This window comes from Vitis riparia, chromosome 13 (genome assembly GCF_004353265.1).
Source record: "Vitis riparia cultivar Riparia Gloire de Montpellier isolate 1030 chromosome 13, EGFV_Vit.rip_1.0, whole genome shotgun sequence".
NCBI classification, from domain to species: domain Eukaryota; kingdom Viridiplantae; phylum Streptophyta; class Magnoliopsida; order Vitales; family Vitaceae; genus Vitis; species Vitis riparia.
Window position 1 is genome coordinate 10224453 of NC_048443.1, and position 24774 is coordinate 10249226.

Below are 24774 nucleotides of genomic sequence, written 5' to 3' on the forward strand. Positions count from 1 at the left end.
AGTCAAAATGGGTGCATGGTGATATTTCTTTTATTGTTTCACACAAATTAAGAATATCCTAATGGTATGTTATTCTACGGTCATTTACATGCTATCATAATTTTGGAGTTTATTTAGGATTTGATTTTGAAGAATTAGAAACATTGCTCAATGTTTTTAAAATAATTATCTTTGAAAATTTTGAAATGATAAACGCCTAATAAGTTTTTTTTTTTTTTTTTTCCTATCATTAAAAATATTACCATTTTTGCTGGCACTCATTTAATGAAGTAACAAGTTTAAGTTTACATGGTTTGCTTATATCAGCTGTGAGCTTTGTTGGTGAAGTCACACCCAGTGTCCTTTGATGATCGGAATATGCTTCCTTATACCGGCTTCTGTGGCAACATGTCCAGTGGAATAATCGGGTTGATGCTCAAGGACACAAGCCTTTTGTTTCCTGTGTCTTTTAATTATTACTATGAAGCAATTTTCGGTTTTGTGTCTTACTGCAGTATATAAATTTTGTTCAACATATTTTACCACTTCCATCAACTGATTCCATTCTTGGACCCTCATAATCCACTTGGATAATTCCCTCTTCCTAAGTGTGATTGAGTTTCACCTTATTCTAACACAAATAGGAAACTTGAACTGGGAAACCTATAGGTGATACAGATAAAAGCCCCAAAACCCAGCAAATCATAGGTGCAATGAGGTTCATAACAATAAGATTAGCAGGAAAGCACCATTAGTTTATGATTTAGTTGCAAGTCTAGCAGTAAATACCATGATCAGAAACTGACAAAGTTCTTCTCCTTCAAGCTTTCAACTGTATCCTTCAGGCTCACCTCTAGAGGAGTGAAGTGAATGCCTAAACTCTTTGCTTTCTCTTGGGATACCCGGGAGGATGGTGCATAAGGTTTGTCATCTGCGCATCTGCAACCAAACACATGTGGATCCCATCTAAGAATTTTTTGCATGATACCAAGGCATAAATATTTAAGGGGAAACAAGATGGCAGGTACTCTTCAATGTATCCAATGGAACAATAAGAAGTAATATCGTGTTGATCTCACTTGCTTCTAATGATGGCACTAACGAGCATTAGCAATAACAAATAGAAACTTACCTTTCAGGTAGAGGTAATCCAGGGTAGAGCTTGCGCAAAATCTTCAGTATCTCAGAATTGTGTAAATCCCTCTCTACTAAGCAGTATCTTCCACTAGCTTCTGGGATCTCATATGCTTGAATGTGTGCATTGGCAACATCTCTAACATCAACCCACCAGGATGATATATTGGGAAATGTTTGAGCTCCTGCAACAAACAAATTTCAAATGCTTGCATTTGAAGAATTCAGTATCTTGATATAAGTCTGCAATGTGCTTGTGGATATTTTGATGTTTTGTCATTCATTTTCTTGGATATTGTCAAGTGATTAAACTAATCACATTGGTTATGCAGTTTAAACCCGTCCAAACAGGAGTACTATTAGTTAGCGCAAGAAGAAACAAAACATATACTTATATTCAAGTAGAGAAATAAGAAACAAAACTTAGAACACATTTTGCTGAAGAGTACCATTTATGAGGTTCAAAACTTGCTCTGCACTTAGATTAAGAGTGGGCTGTAAGAGAGGACCAATCACCCATCCTGGATTTATCGTGACCATGTCAATCCCATTCTCCTTTGAAAACTTCCAAGCGGCCTCCTCAGCTAAGGTCTTTGAAAGCCATACCATTGCTATCAAAAATCAAATAATGACATTTGGTTAGAAATGGTTTCAGTATGCAGTGCAACAACTAATCAATACAAAAACTTGCCAACAAGTTCAAAGGCTTGTGCACACAAAGCACATGTTTGAATCAAATTTGAGATGACAGAGGAGTTACATGAATTGAGTGAGAAACAAATTGATGATGATACCCTCTCATACTTCTAGTACTACTACCAGGGAAAAACCGGTAAAATATTTCATAAAACATGCAAAAAAAGATGGTATGTGATAAGAAATAAACTCAGATGCAAACCTTTGATTCCTTGCATATAACTGGATCTGAAAACCAACTCTCATCAATTAGCACCTCAGGAGTCAGAGGTTCTCCAGTGAATAAAACTGAAGCCAAAGACGATGTTACAACCACTCTTTTGACAGACGGAACTTTTGAACAGGACCTTAGGACATTGATGGTTCCCTTCAATGCAGGGTCAATCAATTCTGCCTGAACACGAAAAAAGAAAAGAGAAATAGAAGTTAGCTCAATGTAAGTATAGAAATGGAAGTGGTGTAGGTTGAACCTGGGGGTTAATGGCTTCCAATGCAACAGGGGATGCAGTATGAAAAACACCATCACATCCATCAACTACAGAATCAAAAGACCCTTCTTCCAATAAGTCTGCTTTGAATAAATGAAGCCTTTCCTGAGCTCCATCGAGTGAAAGCAAGTGCTGTGTCTTCTTTGGATCATCTGTGGCATATATACATATAAATGTAAGCACAACCAGTGAGTTAAATGGAAGCATATATAAGTGAAAATGCCCTCGGAGGTTGAGATAGAGAACTGACTTGGGTCTCGAACGGTTGCTTTGACAGTGTAACGGTGTTGGAGCAGGAGCTTCACCAGCCATGAAGCTATAAACCCAGAAGCTCCGGTCACGGACACCACCTTTCCTTCTCCACTCATCTCCCTTGACGTCTTACGAAACCTTCAAATCTATGTTATCCACTCGTACACTTGGTGTATATAGAGATAACATACAGAGAGAGTGACATGTACTATTCGAATGCGTGTGCGAATTAAAATGCAGGCATGTGAGAATGAGTCAGCGTTTGGACCTCCTTGGTCACTGTCAGCTTCCCTCATCCCCTTGCTTTTACCCTCGGTTTTCATTCCACAAAGATGTCCATTTTCCTTTGACTTTCCATTTTTAAGGATGGAAATTATAATTCCACAAAGGCGTATGAGATTTTTTTTTTAAACCCCATAATTGTTGCATTTTTTAAATAACACCCACATATGAACAAAAAAAAACGTCTTAAGGGTAAGGTTTGGTTGATAATTTTGTTTCTAAGTTTGCGGTTTGAAAACTACTTCACTACCATCGAGTCTTATATCAACATCATTCAAGTTTAAGGCACAAAATTTGAAACTTAAGTAAACAGGTCAGAGTTTAGAATTAGAATAAATGAATGAAATTTGAAACTTAAGCATTTTTAGTATATTATTTTTGTTAGTGAGAATTATTTTTTATAAAACATATTTATACTCAGCAGTAATTAACAAAAATTTGGGGTTTCAATCTTATTGTCTCTGATCATTTCAGTACTCTAAGAAACAAAATGACCAGAGATTGTATCAAACCCCATAGATAGTAAAACTTCAGTAAGCATAATTTTCCCTTGTTTTGGAATGGTAGAGCAGCCAATCACAGAATGAAGGTAATGGGCCATGCCACCTCACTGCATACATTTCCAAAGACAGAGCTCACCGTGTCCTTACATGTTTGTTAGCTATCAACCTCTGCATAAGTTAATGACAAGTGAAAATCTTCCTCAGTTACTTCCCAAACAAAAAATCTAGTTTGGAAGGGGCCTAAGGTCTACGAATCTCCTTGGTGCCCATTTAGGATAGTTGATAGCTTTTGTTGTTGAGCAGAAGCGGAAATAGAAGTTGCTGCTTTTTATATGCTGTTGGCTTTCTTTTGGAGAACTTGTAGCATGTCTTGGGGATTGCTTACCATGAACATATTAGAAGATATATGACTCCAACACACTTAACAATGAAGTTACCAAGAAGACACCATTTTTTGTTTATGATTCATTTGCATGGCTATACCATGTGTCAGAAACTGACAAAGTTCTTCTCCCTCAAGCTTTCCACAGTGTCCTTCAGGGTCACCTCCAGAGGAGTGAAGCCGAAGCCCAAACTTTTAGTTTTCTCCTGGGACACCATATAGGTTGGTTCATAAGGCTTCTCGTCTGCACATCTGCCACAAATGAAACAGAAACACATTTTCTTAATCAATCAGTGAAACGACTGGTACTGAAGAAAAGAAAACTCTTAGGACATGGACCTGAAGCTTAATCCTATATGCAATGAAACGTTAAAAAGCACAAAACACATCTCTTTGGGTAATTGAGAAGATCCCCAAGCAATGGGGATTAGTTCTTTTGTACTAGAAGAATGAAATATGGGTTTAACTAGACCTAAATGGCAGAAAGTATTCAGTGAATCAGAAGAAACTCCACCAAGGTCAATATTGATGACAGGAGTTTGAAACAAGGAAAGGTTCTCATACCTCACCAACTTCATTCAACAGGAAAACACATTTGTGGATATGATCAGCCAAAACAGAATAAATAATATAAATCAGAAAATTCCTGAGCCCCGATCACTGAAGCACTTTTAGACCCTTAGCACTTCGATAACATATTAAGAATTGGATGCAATTCATAAGAAGGCAATATGCTGAAATAGCATAGACATGCCATTATGACCACCGTGAATGGAGAAAGGCTACACATACATGTGAAATATTTCAAACATACAATAGTATTTAAAGTAAGACACAGTGGTCCAGCCATGGCCCAAGTAAATGCAAGCTACAACCTATTGGATTCACAGGCACATCATAGAGGATAACACAGACTGACAAGGTAGGCGAATTTGCAGCTTCCCAGCTCATTCAGATGGAGAGGATTCACCTCTCCAAAGTTTCATTCTCAAGGCAATGCCTTTTGTGAAAATCTCAATAATTTGTTGATGGTGTTGTTTCAGTCTTATTAGAACAACTGTTTCTTAGTTTAGTCTATTGTCAATTGGTGTTGTCTGTGCAACCAAATGATGGAATCAATGTATCACATATTCATCCAATGCAGGTTACTTGTTTTATTGTGTCTGTTGCCTTCCTGATGTAGTTGTTTCCTTTTGTTTTTAATTTTTACATTTTAGTGCTACTTTCATACTACTACTTGCACTGGAGTTGTGCCCCTTTTTCTAGGTACTTCTTTACAGAATATGTATATATTAGCCTATCAACAAATAAAAGAAAAAACCCAAAATAAACAAAAAGAAGTAGCATTGCCTAAGCTGCAATATTGATTTCAAAGGGCACTAATGCAAACTAGAAATAACGCCCTGCAAATAATAAAACCTTACTTCTCAGGTAGGTTTAAAGCAGGGTAGAGCTTGCGCAAAATCTTCATTGTCTCAGAACAGTGTAAAATGCTCCCTACTAAACAGTATCTGCCTCTAGCCGTTGGAAGCTCATATGCTTGAATATGTGCCATGGCAACATCTCTAACATCAACCCATCGATGTGTTTTATTGGGAAATGTATCTCCTGCAGCAAACAAATCTCAGAAGCTTACATCACAAGTATTACGTAAGTGTACTGAAAGTATCAGTTTCTTTTGCCTATTTAAGTTTAGCGTGCAATCTGCTCAATGATAATATGATGTTTTTCCATTTATTTATTTATAGTCATTGTCAACTGATTCACAGAAGGAATTCCCCTAGCTTTTGGCACAATCTCAAAAGTATTACAGCTAGAAATTTTTGAAGCACACATTTTAATCTTAGACTGTTTGTCTCAAACAGAAATGCTTAGAAAATGATGCAATCACACTTAGCAAATACACTTATATTTATCACTTTATGTAATGTTGGAAATTACAAGTGAAAACATTATTTTGTACAAAATACCTTTCTTATTTCATACGAAAGATCGAACGGTTCTAAAGCAGCACGACAAATTACTTTGGTTATTGCAAGCATTGAACTAAAGCAACTACCAACAAGTCTAATCCCAATTACTACGGTCTGGACCCATGAATCAGAGTACAACCATCAAGGCACAGGTTTATCATACGTCCAATGCTCAACCTAATGGCAACACCCTCATAATTGAAGCAAGATACAGGGGAGGTTAGTTGGAGGCAGAAGAGGTTGGCTAGTGAGGAAACAAACCATATTGGCTGTTAAGGTAGTATTGATTATTGTAAGAGTTGTCAATAAAGTAACATGATATTGCCCTATAAAGCCACTAGAAATGATTCTAAATGTTTAGAGAATGTTAAGGTCTGTAAAATAGTCCAAAAAAGTTAGTAGAAGTTTATAAAAATACTGATCAAGTGAGTTGCACATGAACAACTCATTTGCAATGGAGTTGGATGCGGGGAACCCCCACTTTATGCGAATTATGTTGAGCTGCAGTAATATTTAGATGGGGTAGATCAAAAGGATTAATGGGTTATTTAAGAAGTTCTTGCCCTTGGCTTGAACTTGCATGTAAATATACCTCAAGTTCAGGATAGTAATTGCATACGCATGCTTTCAGTCCTTTCACAGTCCAGGGGTCCTTCCAAACCAGTCTGGCTTAGGAGGCCAAAACTAAATATATCTTCATCTAATCTCATATGCAAATCCCCTAAATGAGTATCTTGGTGATATAACTATAATGACCAGAGGAGAGAACAATTTTTTAATGTTAGAAGATTAGTCAGCATATATCAAAATGCATATGTAGTCCTTTTATGTGGAACTGTGGAAGTCTTGTGACGGTTTATTGATAAGTTTTGATTTAAACTTCTGAGTTTCCATTTGCAGGGCCGTTGGATAGAGTTGACTCAATATTGAAGTGAAGCATGTATTGCTACTGGAGTAGAAAGATAAACATAAAAAAGAGATTCTCATCAATTGTAGAAGAGTACCTTTTAGTAGCTTCAGAACTTCCTCCACACTTAGATTAAGAGTAGGCTGTAAGAGAGGGCCAATCACCCACCCTGGATTTATTGTAACCATGTCAATCCCATTCTCTTTTGCAAACTTCCAAGCAGCCTCCTCAGCTAATGTCTTTGAAAGCATATACCATAGCTAGTAGAAACCAACATGTTTGAAAATATATAGTGAGAAGCATTTCTATGTATGCTAGTAGATAATGGAACATAGAGAACAAGCAATGAACTTATGAACCCAAGCAAAATCAATAGGAGGCTGTGCAGGCATACACACTCACATTAAAACTAATTAGATATGTCACAACTGTTTTGTCAACCCATGTTTCTGAGCCCATCATGTTTAATGGACAGTAAGACAATCAGAGATTAACATCCATTTCATTCATATAATATCCAAATTAGAGTTCTCATTTAATTTCTTGTTTGAGGAATGCGACTTTATGGATCAGACAGCTACCAACACTGTATTAGTGAAATATTAGACATACATGGAAGGATTATTTAATCTAATGGCAGGCTTAGCAAAATAAAGGGATAATCCTCTCATTCCCATCATGTTATTTAACCCTAAGCTGGCTAGCAGAAGTGTAAAAACAAGAGGGCATGACAAATTGGCAGCTACTTCTGCAGGGTAAAAGAAGTGAAGAGCCATGAAAAGAAAACTTTTGGTAAAGCCACAAACAAGAACATGCAAAAGAGATAGCATGTGATATCATCTCATTTAAGCAACCTTTGATTTCTCACAGAAAACTGGATCTGAAAACCAACTCTCATCAACTAGCACATCAGGAGCTAGAGGTTTCCCATTGAATGCAACTGAAGCCATAGATGATGTTACAACTACTCTTTTGACAGATGGAACTTTTGCACAAGATCCTAGAACGCTCATTGTTCCTTTTAGTGCTGGGTCAATTAGTTGTGCCTGAAACACGGAGAAACAGATAAAACAAATCTCCACATAAGTAGTCCAATGAAGATAAGCTAATTAAAAGCTAATAATTATGTATAGAAGCAAACATAAGATCACATTATGGATCCTAAAGAAATTCTCAGCTTGTCTATGATCTATGTTTTTGTGTGACAATATTATGCAAACAGTTATTTACAAGGAAGGATGAGAAATCCTTCAAACAAGTAGATGTACAAGAACATGACTCAATAAGGGGAAAAAAAATAAAGGGAAAAAAATGAAGAGACAATGAACCCTCCAGCCTTAAAGATTAACCCCAGGTAGAAGTATATGATATGGCTCACTCAAACAAAGTTGGCATAGGACATGACTTCTCTCTTAATCAGCCTCTCATCTTCTTGATTTCTCGATCTAAACTTTCAAGAAATGATCAGCCAATGTCTCTAAAAAGATCCACTATCCTCCACAAGTGGTGGTTTTATCTCCCTGACCCTTTTTGACCCAGTGACATGCAAGACAGAACCATTGCTCAATTCTCCTTCCCCATAAGATCATAAACATCCAACTCTTTCACCAGATTTACATCCCTTCTAATAGTTTCAGGACCTCTGCATCACATCAATAGCAAACCCCATCACAAATGACATTAAAAAGCCCTAATAATCACACATCTATGGACCTGCAAAAGGCTGGAAATTTCCATCTGTCTCGAGTTTGCTAGGTAACATCAACCAAACTTGAGCTTTAGGCTACCATGAGGCTAAAGAGCCCACTACATTTTTGACATCTAAGTAGACTATCTAGTGGAAGACTTAGTTCACCTTTTGACACTAACTTATCATGTATCATTTGCTTCTATTTCTTCTAGATAAGTTTGAATATCCGTACATATGTATTTTCTATCTAGCATCGGTCTATCTCAGGCCTTAGGGTCCTCTATTTTCAACTAGTTGAAATATCTTATCACTTTTTCTTTTTCAATAAAGGCATAGAAGGTCTACAATAAAGTAGCATTCTTGAACGGGTCATAGGAGAAAGGAGCCACTGAAAAACCGAAAGGAGATTCTGAGTCTTCCAAAGAGGTACAAGCCTAATCCCTCATGGAAAGAACAGAGACATGGTAAAATGAATTTTTGCTCTGTTTGTCTTTTCATTTTCATATTTTCATTCATAACTTGACCCTTGATTTGGCACAAACACACACCTATAAAGTTTTGTCTATTGAAGGGCCATCCACAATTGCTCTTATGGCCAAAAAGTCACAAACAACAGCATGCCACATTCTGAAATGAAAAGATGCTGCCTGACTTCACCAGAAAAGCAAGGCAGGTGAATAACTAAAAACTGGTGCCCACACTGTGATTGTTGGCATGCTGCTAATTCCAATGATTGAGGTGGAGCTGAATTCGATCACATAGAAGCTGGTATGTTAATTGTATAACATGTTGTGTCCGGAAACTGAAAAAAGTGCAGAGTGGACTGGCCACAGTCAGGAGTCTAGAAATAGCACAGGCAGTGCCTCCTCCAGCACAAAACCACTCTCCAACGGGAAAGGCATATTGATCTCCGATCCAAAAAAGAATGTATATACATTAAAGGGAACCTAAAGAACTCTACAGTGACAAGCATTCAAAGAGTTGTGAGATAATAGACATTAGCACACAAGTCAATGAAAGATTTTCTCATGTTCTTAAGTATCCAAGCATTTCTCTGAAGCCGAATAATCCATTAGCCAGCTAAGTTGGTCTCTCTGCACAGTGCTCTCCCTCTAGGACTCCTCCCACCTCCCAAACTCTTGAGGAATCCCAACTACAAAAAACAATATCTGCCATTACATCAACACAAGATTTCCCTTTGTAACTGAGAGAACTTCAAAATCGAGGCTCCATTGTGTAATATGAAATCAGGTTGATGAGATACATTATGATCATTTCATCATATTGATAAGCTATGTTATCAAAGAATTTTGATAAAATAAAATGTTGTTGGGCGTACCATACCTATTTATGAGAAGGAGATATTTAAAAAATAAAAAAATAAAAAATCCACATTCCTACATTTCAAAGAAAGATGCACAACATTGATGGAGTTATTCCATAACTGTTCCAGCATCTAACTCTCCCAACCACTATATGGAGTCACATGGTGATGGTGACAAAGGAAATGCGGTTACACATGAATTATGATAAAAAATAAATAAATAAAATAAAATAAAATAAAATCTCTTTAAACCTAAAATGAACCAAAAAATAAAATAAAATAAAATAAAATTGGAAAAGAAGTATAGTGGTACACCACAAACCAGTTGGTTGGTGAATGAGCCTAAACAAAATAACCCATGCCAATCATCATAGACAAACTCAATAGATTATGTTTGGTTCTCGGAAAGTACTAAAAAAAAACACTAAGGAAAATAATTTTTTCATGTTTGATTGTTCTATAGAAAATACCGAAGAAAGACAAATATAATTAAGACTAATTAGAAACTTATGAATTTTCAAATTATTTAATCTTTGTATTCAATAGTTAAAATAAGTGAAATAAGTTTGAAGTAACATATAAAAATAATTTTTGACTTTAAATCTATTTTTAATTTTCCTTCAATTTTTCTTTCTTTCTACTTTTCCTTTCTATTTTCTTTCCCTTGCATTTTGCCTCAAATTTTCTAGGAACCAAACATAGCCATAAGGTTCATCCATCAAATTCTAGAAGTAACTATTATTTTTATTTTTATTTTTTTGCTGATCATGTTATGACAGTGCCAGTTTAGAATCAATAACATAGCAAATATGTCATGCAATTGGAGGAGTTATGGATGATCCTTGTATTCATAACTACATCAAAGGTATAATCATGTAGACTTAATTGAGTTTTTAAGGGGCAGTGCCTAACTAACTAAAATTAGCGAGTAATATATGAATCTTGTGAAGCATTCCTATTTTTAAAAAAATAATCATGTGGAGCAACTGAGCTGTTTGAGAAAATAAAGGAAAAGGGAATTTGGGAAGGTGAGGGAGGTGAGGAAGGAGGTAAGGAAAGAGATAGAGAGAAGGAAACAACCACTTCTCTAGCATTTTGTGGAATGCATCCACTATTAGTAAGCACATATACCTATTTCTTATACCTATAGCATTCAGGGTCCGGAGAAAATCATAAGCAACTTGTCTAACATTTTGTGGAATGCATCTTCAGTCACCTTGAGGCAGTGGTTGTCAGTTAAAATGCTATAACTCTCCACTCTTGAAGATAATCACAAGGAGTTTTTGTTTGTTTGGGGGGGGTGCGGTTGGTTTGTTTATTTCAGGATTTAAGGTAGGAAGTAGAGGTGGCAAGGGAGTGGAGGTGCCTCATCTTTTGTTTGCGGATGACACATTGATTTTTTGGTGAGGCTTCTAAGGACCAACTATTGCATCTTCATTGGGTCTTGATGTGGTTTGAAGCAATTTTTGGGCTCAAGATCAACCTTGAAAAAAGTGAGCTAATCTTAGTTGGAAGGGTTCCAATAATGGAGGAGTTGGTGGATATTTTGGGGTGTAAAGTGGGGTCATTACCTTCGAAGTATCTTGGGCTTCCTTTGGGTGCTACCTTTAAATCGACAACAATGAGGGACTTTGGTGAGAGCGGATGGAAAGAAAGCTCACAAGGTGGAAGAAACAAAGCTTGTCCAAGGGGGTGGGGTGTTTAACTCTCATCAAAAGTACCTTGTCTAGCCTACCCATTTATTTCATGTCCATTTTTGTTATTTCAAGAAGGGTCTGTTGTAAATTGGAAAAACTTCAAAAGGACTTTCTTTGGGGAGGAGGGTTCTCTTGAAAATAAGCCTCACTTAGTGAGTTGGCACAAGTTTGTAAGCCAAAAGCGAAAGGAGGGAGGGCTAGGCATTCAAAATCTTTCTATTTTGAACAAGGCTCTCTTAGGAAAATGGAGTTGAAGGTTCATGTCAGAAGGGGAGACCTTGTGGAAGAAAGAAATCATTGGTAAGAATGGGGTAGAAGAAGCAGGTCGGTGCTCTTTGGAGACAAGGAAGGGTCATGGCATAGGATTGTGGAAGGCTATAAGGAAATGATGGGATTCTTTCAAAAACAAGATTTCCTATGATTTGGGTAATGGAAGAAGGGTAAGGTTTTGGAAGGACATTTGGTGTGGGGGCACCCCTTTGAGTACCTCTTTCCCCTCTTTGTTTCCTGTAGCCACTTCAAAGGAGGCTTGGGTATGTGATGTTTGGAAGCATATTGATTTTGAGGGGTGTTGGACCCTTGTTTTGTAAGGAATTTCAAGATTAAGAGTTAGGTTATGTTGAAGCACTCCTTTTGCGTTTGCATGGTAAATCAATGAGAAGGGAGATGGATGACAAGGTGGTATGGATGGCTACAAAGGGAGGCCAATTTTTAGTTAAATCTTTCTATGATGGGATGGTTCAGAGGGGTTCAAATTCTTTCCCGACAAGGCTTATTTGGAATTCTTAGGCTCCAATAAAAGTGAGTTTTTTTTGTTTTGGGAAGCAACTTGGAAGGGGATTCTAACTATGGACAATTTGAAGAGAGGTTGGACTTTGGTAAACAAACGCTTTTTATGTAAAGATGAGAAGGAATCTTGCAATCACATCATTCTTCATTGTTCTAAGGCTAGTTTGTTATGGCAATTAGTTTTCTCCTTGTTTGCAGTGGTTTGGATGTTGCATACCTCAGTCCAAGCAACACTTCTTAGTTGGCATAGCCGATCCGTTGGGAGGAGGAAAAAAAAGGTGTGGAATGTTGCACTTCTTTGTTTGTTTTGGACTATTTGAAAAGAGTGGAATAGAAGGGCTTTTGATAATGTTGAGCTTTCGTATCACGAGCCAAAATTCTCTTTTCTTTGTAACTTTTTAGAATGGACCAAAGGGGGTCTAGGGCAAGAGTCCTTTTATATGATTGATTTTATCGATTGGTTAGGTTGCCATTAAGAAGAGGGTTTTTGTGTTTTTTCTTTGGTGTGCACATGCGTACTTCCTATGTACTTGGTGTAGCCTTTTTTTTGGCTCTTTAACATGTCTTTTGCTCTTTTGCCTATCAAAAAAAAAAAGCACAAGGAGTGTTTGGATCAGCCACCATAAATTTCCATTGGAATAGCCTTGTTACGGTGTGAGCATTCCCATGCTGCTGTCAAGGAAGTTATACATTCCTAAATAAATATTCACAGGGTTTTTGGTTCTTATTGATGCAAGACAAAGGGCCTTTATCTTCTTTTGAACAAGCATAACAAGTGGAGAAAAGAAGGATTAGGGGGGAGAATGAAAGAAAGAAAGAAAAAAAAAAAAAAAAAGCTATTCAATATTTTTGCACATAAGCAGAATATAAAAAATCCAATATCAGTTTCTCTCTTTTCCACCATTGTATTGGTTTAGTGAAATCAGCATTCACTACCATTGGATCAGTTGAAGAAACCACATACAGAAAGAAGAATCATGCAAATTAACAATTCATGATTAGTTAGTAATTTCAAGATCAGTAACTGATTGGAAAAGAATATAGACAATGCTAAATTTTACAGTATGCGAATGGAACCAATATAGGATAAACCTGGGGATCGTCAACTATCAGCACAACTGGGGATGCTGTATGAAATACTCCATCACATCCATCAACCACAGAATCAAAGGATCCTTCTTCAAGTAAGTTTGCTTTAAACAAATGAAGCCTTTCTTTAGCACCTTCAAGTGCAAGCAAGTGTTCTGTCTTCTTTGGATCATCTGTGGCATATATAAGCACAACTTGCATGTTAAATGGAAATAAGAAGAATGAAAGCTTACAAAAACTTTATTTTGGTAAGAACATATATTATGTGATAGAAAAAAACAACCCCAAATGGGGAAACCCTAGTACAGAAGGAGTATACAGTGGAAGCATGACTAGAATATTAAGAAGTTCAACTATGCTCTTCTTAAAAGAATGGGGATTGAAGTAAAATGGATGGGGCGTGTAGAGTAGTCATTTTCTCAACTGCAATTGCAAGCTTTTGGATCATTTATGCAAGATGATTGGATTTTCAAAGTGCAAGAAACTTCAGTTGTGATGTACAATTTGTTGAAATACTAACAATAGAATAGAGCTAAAGGCATTCAAGAGGAAACCGAAGAACAGCAAAGAAACAAAATGAAGACCTAAACTGTCCTCTTGTCTTGTTTGTATAACAACAAAAGCTTGCAATAAAGCCAAATAATTGTACAAAAATTTGTTGATTTTCTTCGTTTCTCTGAAATTATTTTCAAGAATAAGTTTCCAAAAAGAACACAGGCCCATATTTAGAGTTTTTGGTTCCAAAACAATTTGGTATGGCTGAAGGAAAATCTTTCTTTCCCTTTGCTTTTCTTTTTTAGACCTCCCCAGTGTCTTGTAAATTAAATGCAAATTTTTTTACAAGAATAGTAGTAATTAAGAAGGAACACATGCAGAATCTGAGATGGATTGATTCTGAAAGTATCTGAAATCATTTTTAATAGCATAAACTCGATCAATTTGCCCTGTAGAACCATGTAGAGAGTATAATTCCAAGAAAATTAGGACAACACAAAGACCCGAGTACTGAATATTGACTTTCAATCATAGATTAAACTTCTGGAAAAGGAAAAAGGATAAAGACCCATCAAAATACCACTCAATCGAAGCTTCACACTGCTAAATAACGGCCCACCCACATGCATAAAACTAACATTATGCTTGAAAAGTACTGAAACAATAAAGAAAGAAGAAAATTGGGGATAATAGCAAGTGGGATTCGGGAATGAGAAGTTTTGTAATTGGGAAGAGATCTGACTTGGGTCTCGAACTGTGGCTTTGACGGTGTAGCCGCGTTGGAGAAGGAGCTTCACAAGCCATGAGGCTATGTACCCAGAAGCTCCGGTCACGCACACCACCTTGCCTTGCCCGTCCATTTCTCACTCTCCTTGTAGTCTACATTCAGTCTGCTGCAAAAGATCAAAATTGTAGTACACTAACTGCCTTTTCTCAGATTCCACTGTCGTAACAATAATTATATTATGGAGATATTTATTTGGGAAACTTAAAATATATGATATTGAAACCCCAAATATGGAAAGCAATCATTAATGGGCAAAATAATATGAGAATTATGCACTCTATGCTAAGTCAATTTTACTACCAAATTGCCCCCGATGTATGCTGCATCAGTAGCCAAATAGCCTCCACGTCAAACTTCAATAAAAATTAAAAAAAATTGTGAAACTTGTCAATTGCATAAAAAACCACCCGACCCGACAAAGAAATGGAAAAAAAGAAAACCAATTCTTTGTTTGAATTGGAAAAAATTCTCAAATCTATAGTTCTCCACCCTAATTTGCCTCTCCCAAATCTGAACATTTGGTTGTTCATTTCTCTCTCTCTCATTTTAGCAAATAAAAACCTTGAGCCGAAACTGGAATCAGCATCTAACTTTCTTCTCAAAAACTCCTGTAGCCCTAAATCTGCATTTTAGTTTTTCAGCAACCAATCTGAGATTTTCCCTAAGCCGAAATCACAAAAACTTGCCATTTCAGAAGGTCATTTGAAATCTGAATCGACCAAAACCTTTACGTCCAACAAACCGAACTGATACCCATCTTCCCGGATTCTCAAACTTCTTTGTTTGTCTCTTAACATCTTGATTAGTTGAACATGTTTGTCTCTTAACGTCCTGAGTAGCCGAAGCTGATGCCCATATTCCCAATACCTTGAAGTAAATCGAGCGGGAGGCATATATTCTTATTGCATCATCAAAGTTGGAATTTTGTTAAGGTTTCTCGAAATGGAACAGGAGTTTTCCCTTTTATGCTTGTTTTCCGATTAATCAATCACAGGTGAGTTTTCATTTATGGGTTTGTTTGGATGGTATGAACATCTTAGGGTTTCAAGTGTTTTATTTTGGGGTTTCTTGTATTTTGCTTCATTTTCAGTAAAATGAAATATAGGATAAATTTGTTTCAGTTAAAGATATGTTTGTATTTAGAGAAAAAAGTATTATTTATTTTTTATTTTTTGGCTTTCCAGGAATTGTGTTGTCATGATATTTTTTGGGAAATTGGTTCAGCTGTATTACTACTAGTTGATGGAAATTTTATTTCAATTTTAATGGTATATATGAGAGTAGATTTGAGTAGAAATGAAAAGGTAGTTTGAGTAGATTTGCCTTTTTAGGTTTATGTAATGGTAGGTTTATAACTACTTTCTGAATAAATGTTGTTTAACTACTTTTTGGATTTGTGTTTTTAGGTTTATGTAATGGTAGCTTTATAAATGTTTTGAGGTGAACAAAATTTTTAAATTAAAACAGTTTTATGAGGTCCTTTATCTTTTCTCATAAAACAAACATAACTTTGAATAAGGTTGCACATCTTGGGTATAGAGGAAGGGTTAAGCATGCAGTTAGATGATATAAATTTGGTTTTTCTTACAGTTGTTAGTATTGTGAGGAGTTGCCTTAACTAATAGTTATTGTGAACTAGAAGTTGAACAGTTTTGTTGAGAATCATTTGAGCTTGGTTTATTTGCTCATATCTATATGAGCTTGTTTTTATGCATGTTGTTTTACTGGAATTTTAAGTTCAACTTTCTGCTTAATGGTTTGTTATATCTTGTTGTTACTTTTTTCAATCGTTGAGGTTTATAGATGTTTATGAGAACTAGCTTATTCATTATGGCAATAGGGAATGGTAAATATTGAAATGGGTCCCAAAAGTAATCTTCTAATTTTAATGTTTCTATTCTTTCCATCAACGTAACTTTGTTTGAAGTAACGCTTATCGAATGTATATAACCTAACTTTTTAGAATGTTATGACTACAAATTACATCCTATTAATGAAGTTGTGTTTTGAACAAACAACTTGAATCTTTACTTTGAATTGTTTTTCTAACTTTTCCAATCAATTATTTGAAGGACCATTAAATGTATAATAGGTTCGTTCCTATCGTAAATTTGATTTGGAATGTGAGAGTGATTGACCATACAAATCCTGTTGTTGACAGCTAGAATGCTGACTGTTTACTTTCATAATAACATGATAATTAACAAGTTGTTCATTCTATACGTTGGTTGCCTTTTCCTTAGTGGCACTGGATTTGGGAAAAACAAGTTGAAATTCTTGCAAATTATGCAACTTTATTATGGTGTAGAGAATTTTGGCACTCTAGACTACGTCATGTTTGAAATAACTTCCCTTTAGTTATTTATGCTCAACTGAGACATGCACGGAAAAGTGTTCATTCTATAATTTCCTCATATTTTAAGAATTTTGGAAGTTTGGAGTATCAATTAAATGGTGAACTTCTTTTTGTTCAACAGAGGTTACCTGGTCAAAGGTTATACCTGAAATTTAAATCTATATTATTAGTCCATTACTAAACCACTAAAGGTTTGTTAGGGACTGTATGGTCAGTATGTTGACCTTTGCTATTGTTGTTACTGGACTTTAAGTAGTACCTTAACCATGCTTAGGTACTACCTTAATCAAGCTTAGGTACTACCATAGTGAACCGTAGGTACTACCTTAGTGCAGGTGTGTGGATTGTGATTACTTAACAGACCTCAAAATGTAAAATTTGGGTATTCATTGAATGACGTGTAGTTTTTCGTTTGAAAGTAGTCAAGTAAGTTGTGGTATTCATAGAACTTATATTTTCTTTTATTATGAATTGAATTGTGAAAAATGAATTGAAAAAGGTTTGGCTAGAAAGGATTCCACTTTAAAAGACAAACAAATTTGTATTCCACATCGGGGAAAAAATTTTAAATATCTTTCAACGTTCTTCCATATAATATGAAAATGAATTGACTTATTTATAATTTTATTTAATTATTAATGTCAGGTTTATCTTAAAAATTTACTAAGTATAAAGCATGAATTTATAAAGTTGCCAATTTTGTGTTTGATTGAAAAATAAAAGTTTGAAATGCCTAAAATTTTATAAAAATTAACTGAATTTCACATGAAATTGTACTTTGGTTTGATATGAGAGTTGTGGATTTAAAGATCATGCTCCTAATTGCTCTTGCTTAGTGGCCTGTAGTTCAGTCTGCCTTTACTTGGTTTCCACTTCAAATTTATTTGAGTTTTTACTCGATGGCCCTATTACACTTTTTGATAGCTTAAGTGAAACTAATCATAGGAGATTCCACTTTAGGTTATTTGATTTTGGACTGGTTTCGGTTTCCTTTTTCAGGTACACAACGAAGAAAATTCCGGAGATAGGGAACAAAATGCTAGAGATGGAGAATTGAATTCAGAAACTGGAGAAATGCAATCTGAAAGTGCTGAAACAAATGAGTAGAGCAGGCAAGACCTGAGGAGAGCACATATGAAAATAAATTAGACTTAAATGATGATGACAAAAAATTAGAACAAATTCAGTTAATATAGAATTAGAAAGTAATAATTTTGCCATGTAAGCATTTATATGCCATATGTAGTGAAGGAGTATGTTTCATCTTCATTTCCCCTGTGTTTGATGAATGGTATGGAAGGCTTTGCCTATGCCATTTGTTTGAAGATAGTAGGACATGTTTGATGAATTACTGTCCACATATGCAAACAAGCAGTCAAAGTAGTAAATTTTTTCATTCTATTTGAAAGTAAGTTATGCTCACTAGAGTTCAGCCTAACAGAATTACAGGCACATATGCATAACATAGATAAATTGGAAGGATGACAATTTTTTTTGCTTGTGTTCAACCTAACAGAATTACAGGCAACTCTTACAAGAACAACATTGATAATTGGGGTCTGGCCATGGTAGCAGTTGAATGTGCTTCTGGATATTTTATATAGTAGTTCAATTGGTGCAGTAGAAATATTCATATGCATATATATAGGTTTATGCAAGTTATACATAAAGCCCAAACAGGTTCTTGAGGATGGACGATGTTGATAGAAAGGCATAGAACAACCAGTTTGCTTTATGGCTGATTTTGTTATGTCTTCCAATTATAGGAAACTGTAGAATGTCATTTGGGAATGAAAACCACTAGCATCATCTAGGTAGGTTAACTTAGTATTCTCATTGTCACTGCATTCATTGGTCCAATGAGGCAGAAATGCAAGCATATTAGGAGCAGACGATGATAGAGTGGCAACAAGAATTGGAAGCTACTATAATGGTTCATGGAGAAGATGTCTTTACATTCAATCTGTAATGACAATCTGGAGATGACTTGGATGGTGTATACCTATTAAAAAAGCAATTAACATTGGTTTAGCAAAGTTGCAAATACAACAAGGGTACAAAAATGAAGAAAGGAAACCCAACAAATGTGGAGTTCAAACAAAATTTGCATATTTGGAAAAAGGTTCAAAGTGTTGTATACCACAGATATTTGTTATCATATAAAATTATGCCATCATTATAGTACCAAATAATTGTATACATATCTATATAGTAATAGAGAGATGTGGATGAAAATCTATGTACAGGGACTACATGGCATCAACATTGGCTAGTCCACAATGCTTGGCCATATACAGTGCATTGAAGGCAAGTACATGATGAAAGAAAAATGTGAAATGAGTTTGACATGTGACATAGATTAAGAGTTCATTTTTTTGTTCTCATGTTTGGTGGGCTAAGAAAAAAAATTGTTGCCTTAATTTCCCATAACATGGAAAACAAAAAGTAATGTGCACAATCATTGAAATCCTTATCATTGACACATGTATGACAACAATTGAATACCAAAAATTACCAAAATCACAATGAAATGGCATAGTACATAGGGTGCATTAAGGTAGTACCTACGGTACGTTAAGGTAGTACCTACAATACGTTAAGGTAGTACCTACGGTACGTTCAAGTAGTACCTTTACACTATTATGATTAGATCAGATACGAAGTGACTAACCAATTAAGATAGAGTAATGCTATGATCCAATCTGTAATGGAATGAAAGAAATGTGTCTTCAGTACAAAATTGCAACATTTCTCCAACGTGCATTAAGGACAATAACCAAATGGACCTTACTACCTAAGAGTAGTGAGATAGAACCTATGATGCCTAATCTATTACAACATAACAATGTCATGTTCAATTAAAGAAACTAACATTTTCAGCCAAATGGCTTGGTTCTGTATCAAACTAGGATGAAATTGAATGACAAAGATACATCATTTGATTGACCATGGTAGTACCTAGGATTCACAAAGTAACCATGGAGCATTTACGAAACTAGTATCCAAGTTGTGCTCAGTTGCATCGTTAAGGTTCCCAAATGTGGAGATAATGTGGTACATTTAAGTAGTACCTAAGAGACATTAAGGTAGTATCTAAAGCACATTAAGGTAGTACCGTAGGTACGTTAATGTAGTACTATAGGTACGTTAAGGTAGTACCTAAAGGACATTAAAGTTATACCTAGGGTACGTTAAGGTAGTACTTAATGTACATTCAGGTAGTACCTTCACACTATTATGATTACATAAGTTACCAATTGACTAACCAATTATAACATAATAATGCCATGCTCCAATCTAGCATGCAGTTTTTATGAAATGTGTCTTTAGTACAAAAGTGGAACATTTATCCAATGTGCATTAAGAAGAGCAACCAAATAGACCTTACTACCTAAGGAGTAGTAAGATAGTAACTACGATGCATTAAGTTCCATAGGTAAAGTACATGACGATAGTACCTAAAGTGCATTAGGGTAGTACCTAAGGAGAACATGCTAGAAATCATTTTAGACATATTAATCCCATCTACAATTCATAAAATTGTGTACTGAGTCCAAAAGTTCGACATATAGCAAATAATTATCAAATTACAATGGAATTCAATGCCAAAAATACGTCTTATGCTCAAGAAAGCTCCTACGGAGGATTGATAAAGTAAGTACCTAAGGTTCACAAACCAACTACCCAAGCTCCATTAAGGTAATACCTAAGGTTCACATAGGTAGTCCCCAAGCTGCAGTAGGGTAGTACCGTAGGAACATTTATGTACTATCTTAGGTACATTTACCCACATGGCCAATCTACCATTTGCCTAAGGTCATATGTTCACCTATGCCATTACAACATAACAATGTCATGCTCAATTAAGGAAATTGTGTATTATCTACTTATTTCTTGATTCATCTTAAAACTAGGATGTAATTGAATGCAAAAGATACATCCTATGATTGAACACAAGTAGTACGTAGTATTGACAAAGTAACTACAGTTAGTTCACAAATGTAGTACCTAAGGTGTGCTAGGGTAGGGCTATAGGTTTCACAATGGTAATATGTATAGGACATTAAGGTAATACCTAAGGTACATTAAGGTAGTACCTAAGGTTCATTACGATAGTACCTAAGGGTTACTAAGGTAGTACCTAAGGTTCAGTCAGGCAGTGCTTACACCTAAGGTGAACAAACTCACTAAAATTGAAAAACATGATGCCCAAGCACATTGCAAAGGTTCACAAAGGTTACAAGCCAAGGTGTGCTAAGGTATAAGACCATAAATAGCCTTATGACTTGACGTAGAGCATGTAGGATGTGTTTGAGATACAGGAATTGGAATGCCAATGGAACTGAATCATAATATTATATAGAAGAGATGAATCAAAATTCTAGTAGGAGTGAGAGTAGTTTCCCATCAAAATGAATACATCATTCATATTCTCATATTAAAAAACAATCTAAACAAATTAATGAATGGAAAATGCCATTACTTCCCATTTATCATTCTTTATTCTACCTTTACAAACATTACCTTATAGTGTTACTCAAACATTATCAAATCAAAAACAAAAGAGTATCATATTTTCTTCATTCTATCTAACAATAACCATTGTAACACATCAAGGAAGTTACCCTTGGTGCAACATTCACATTTCCAAATACCCCAATGTCCAAATAGTAAAAAAAACAAGGATTGAGCCTACAATCATGCGGTCCAAAATCCACCTGCGCGTGAAGCTATCGCCTCACCATTGCACACAAATTTCGGAGTCTAACAACCACTCCACAATCGTTGATGTGCTCTATTTAAAAAAAAAAAAAAAAAAAAAAAAAAAAAAAAAAAAACAAACAAAACAACACTAAATAAAAATTAATTACCTTAAGATTTCCGGTAGGGGTTAGGCCAAAATGCAACCTAACTGGACGAAAAAGAGATTTCTTCTTCACGAAGCCAATATTTCACATTTGGTGTTTCGTTCGGGTTCACTCTTTTTAACCAGAATTTGAATCACAATGTTGCCTCCTCAAGCCTTTTGTTTTTTTTTTTTAACTGGATGTTGTTACCATGAAGTGCTCCATTTGCTTTTTCAGAAAGTGCACAACAAAGAAAAATGTAGATTGAGGTTTTTGATTCATGGTTTTCTCTTTGAAATGTGTGAAATTTTGCAATTTTAAACACATTCTTTGCTCCAGGTGATTGCAGACATGAAGATGAAGGAGAGAAATGTTCCCAAACTTTGAAAGGACGAAGTAAAGGGAAATCCGAGAAAATGTCAGTTCGGTTTGTTGGATGTGAAGGTTTTGGCTGATTCAGATTTCAAATGACCTTCTTAAATGACAAGTTTTTTAGATTCCGGCTTAGGGAAAATCTCATATTTGGTTGCTGACAAACTAAAATGTAGATTTAGGGCTACGGGAGTTTCTGAGAAGAAAGTTATATGTCTATTCCAATTTCGGCTTAAGGTTTTTTTTTTGCTAAAATGAGAGAGAGAGAAAGGAACAACCAAATGTTCAGATTTGGGAGAGACAAATTAGGGATGGAGAATTATTAGATTTGGGAATTTTTTCCAATTCAAACAAAGAATTTGTTTTTTTTTTTCCATTTCTTTGTCAGGTCGAGTGGTTTTTTTAATGAAATTGACAAGTTTCACAATTTTTTATTTATTTTTATGCTTTTCAAAATGATCAAAAGAAACAGAGAAGTCCAAACTAAGCAATGATATTATTTTTCTGTAGGCTGGAAGGAGAGGGATGGACCCAAGGCAAAGATGCATGAAATGCTGCCTCCTGATGGGATGAAGAACAAAAGAAGAATCACCAGATTATTTAGCTTGACCAAGAAAGGAAGAAACAAAGAAAACAGAGTTGAAGAAAAGAAAGTGGTAACATATGTGCAAGGATATTCCAACCATCGAAAGATACTGGTGTGATATTACCGAAGCAAGCAAACTATCTAAAGTCAAACAAGTCGCTCTATTTAAATTTTTTCATATGACATATATACCCACTGTCATGCTGTCATGCTGCAAACTTTGTGGATCAATACACACTGCAATTATTAAAGAGACAAACATTCAAAACCACGGCACTTTTTCCTGATATGCTAACCTAATGATTAAGATTCAATCTAAGTAATAAAATTATTACAGTTGAATAAAGCTTTTTACTATTCTCGACTAGTGGGTACAGAGCAAATCAGAAGGGTTTTCTCCAGAATTGCAGGATTATCTAGATACTATAGGTGTCCCAAAGTTACAGAACACACGAACCAATTGATAGAATGTTGGCAATACTCTGAAAAGGGGAATGCTCCACAAGCCACCCTTGATCCCTCAAAACATCAGCACTTGGTGCACAACCTCTAAGTTACACATAAGGTAGACTACAACTGTAGGCAGAAGCTGAGTGTCTGACAGGTCCATCATGTTGTGGAAGAATCATGTCAATCTGACAACAAGCAAAAAATTTAAAGGCTCAACTTGAGTTTGAAGGAAGAAATCGACGCAATTGGATAGGTTCAAAATTTAAGGGTCTCTTTACCATGCATAGAGAACAACATTGATACAGGTTAAATTTTGATGTATGCTCCTTGGACAACCTAGGACAATTGGGAATTGGAGGAACACTTACAAATCATAAAAGGGCAGAGATTTTAGTGTTGAGGGTAGGACTAAAGCTTGCTAAAGATGAGGGTTTACCTAACCTTCTAGTAGAAGGAGATTCTGCAATAGTGATATATTGGGTAAATAAGGAGAGAAGATCATGGCAATTTGATGAATGGCTATTCCAAAATTTTTCATCAAATCTTTTTTTTTTTTCTTTCTTTTTTTTTAGTTTATTTATTTATTTATTTTTATCAGAAACAACAAATAATCCATTGAACCATGAATCAATAGTCCTTTTAAGAGGAGTAACAACCACAAGAAAAAGAAAAGCAAAGCCAAATTTGGAGTTCACTAGATGAATGTTATCAAATGCACAAGAACAATGGTACTTCCTTTGAATGCAGGTGTGTACGTAAACACACCTGCATTGTCAGGATACGTGTTACCTGAATGTGTAAACATCTTGGTGTTCATGATTTTGATTATTTGAAAAACAGGTATTGGGTTAGTGGATCTCACAGTGATGCATTTTGAAAATGATGAGTAGAAACAGACAAAAGCAGACTCTGTCCTTTGACTCAAAGAAACAGAGAAGCAGTGGAGATATTTCAAGCTTCCTTTTGACTAGGAGGAATCCAAGACAGCAATGCATCAAATTCTGTCTTGATAAGGAGATAGAGAGATGGGAGAGCCCAGGATGCTGCTTTTTGATGTGGGGTGAAGAAGAAATGGACAAACCGCACACCATTTGGCCTGACCAAGAGAGCAAGGAGCAGAGGAAACAGAGGTACAATGAAAGAAAATGGTCTTAGCTCTCAATTTCTCTTATTCTTTTATTGAGAAGGATTGTTTTATTTGAAGATGAATAAAATACGAAACCCCTTACACTTTGTTGCAATGCAGAGTAGAGGAACTGGACCAACATAATACCGTGCAGCATATGTTGATCAGAATCTTATGCTAAAGCTGTAAGTATGTTTCCAATGTTCCACTAGTTAAACAGAAATTTAAGTACCTGGCTTCTGGGTTCAGAATTTATTTTTTCTTCAATGGACTGGAAATGAACTAATTTTCTACTGAAAAAGAGTAAGAAGAGCACTTTTTATTTTTTTGGATGTTAACCTGGACTCAATTTTTTGAGTACCTAGGAAAGCAAAACCTTTCCGACCAGCTTGTTATGCCCCAGCAAAGATTTGCTGATCATGAATTGCCCTAGTACAGATTAGGGTTCCATATGGAATTCTGAAAGAAAATTACATAAATTACTTGGTGGGTTCTTCTGGTACATGATATTCATGAATTGAAGGTTGGCCATACATCTTTCTAATATAAGTTCTGTAGATCTTGTCCATG

The 24774-nt window shown here is 35.6% G+C and overlaps 2 protein-coding genes across 2 annotated transcripts; both read right to left on the bottom strand.

The window, feature by feature from the left end:
- Positions 1-773: 773 nt before the first annotated feature.
- LOC117928103 (cinnamoyl-CoA reductase 1-like) lies at positions 774-2766 on the bottom strand. Its single transcript, XM_034847940.1, has 6 exons — positions 2548-2766; positions 2280-2449; positions 2012-2203; positions 1563-1704; positions 1112-1298; positions 774-918 (listed from the first exon to the last, which is right to left on the bottom strand). The coding sequence occupies exons 1-6, from the start codon at positions 2663-2665 to the stop codon at positions 774-776; spliced, it is 954 nt and encodes a 317-aa protein (XP_034703831.1). The 5' UTR covers positions 2666-2766.
- Positions 2767-3360: 594 nt separating this feature from the next.
- Positions 3361-14644, bottom strand: LOC117928102 (cinnamoyl-CoA reductase 1-like). The gene is made up of 6 exons (XM_034847939.1): positions 14423-14644; positions 13189-13358; positions 7451-7642; positions 6694-6856; positions 5141-5324; positions 3361-3968 (listed from the first exon to the last, which is right to left on the bottom strand). Exons 1-6 carry the CDS (start codon positions 14538-14540, stop codon positions 3824-3826), a joined length of 972 nt encoding a protein of 323 aa, XP_034703830.1. The 5' UTR covers positions 14541-14644; the 3' UTR covers positions 3361-3823.
- Between the last annotated feature and the right edge of the window lie 10130 nt (positions 14645-24774).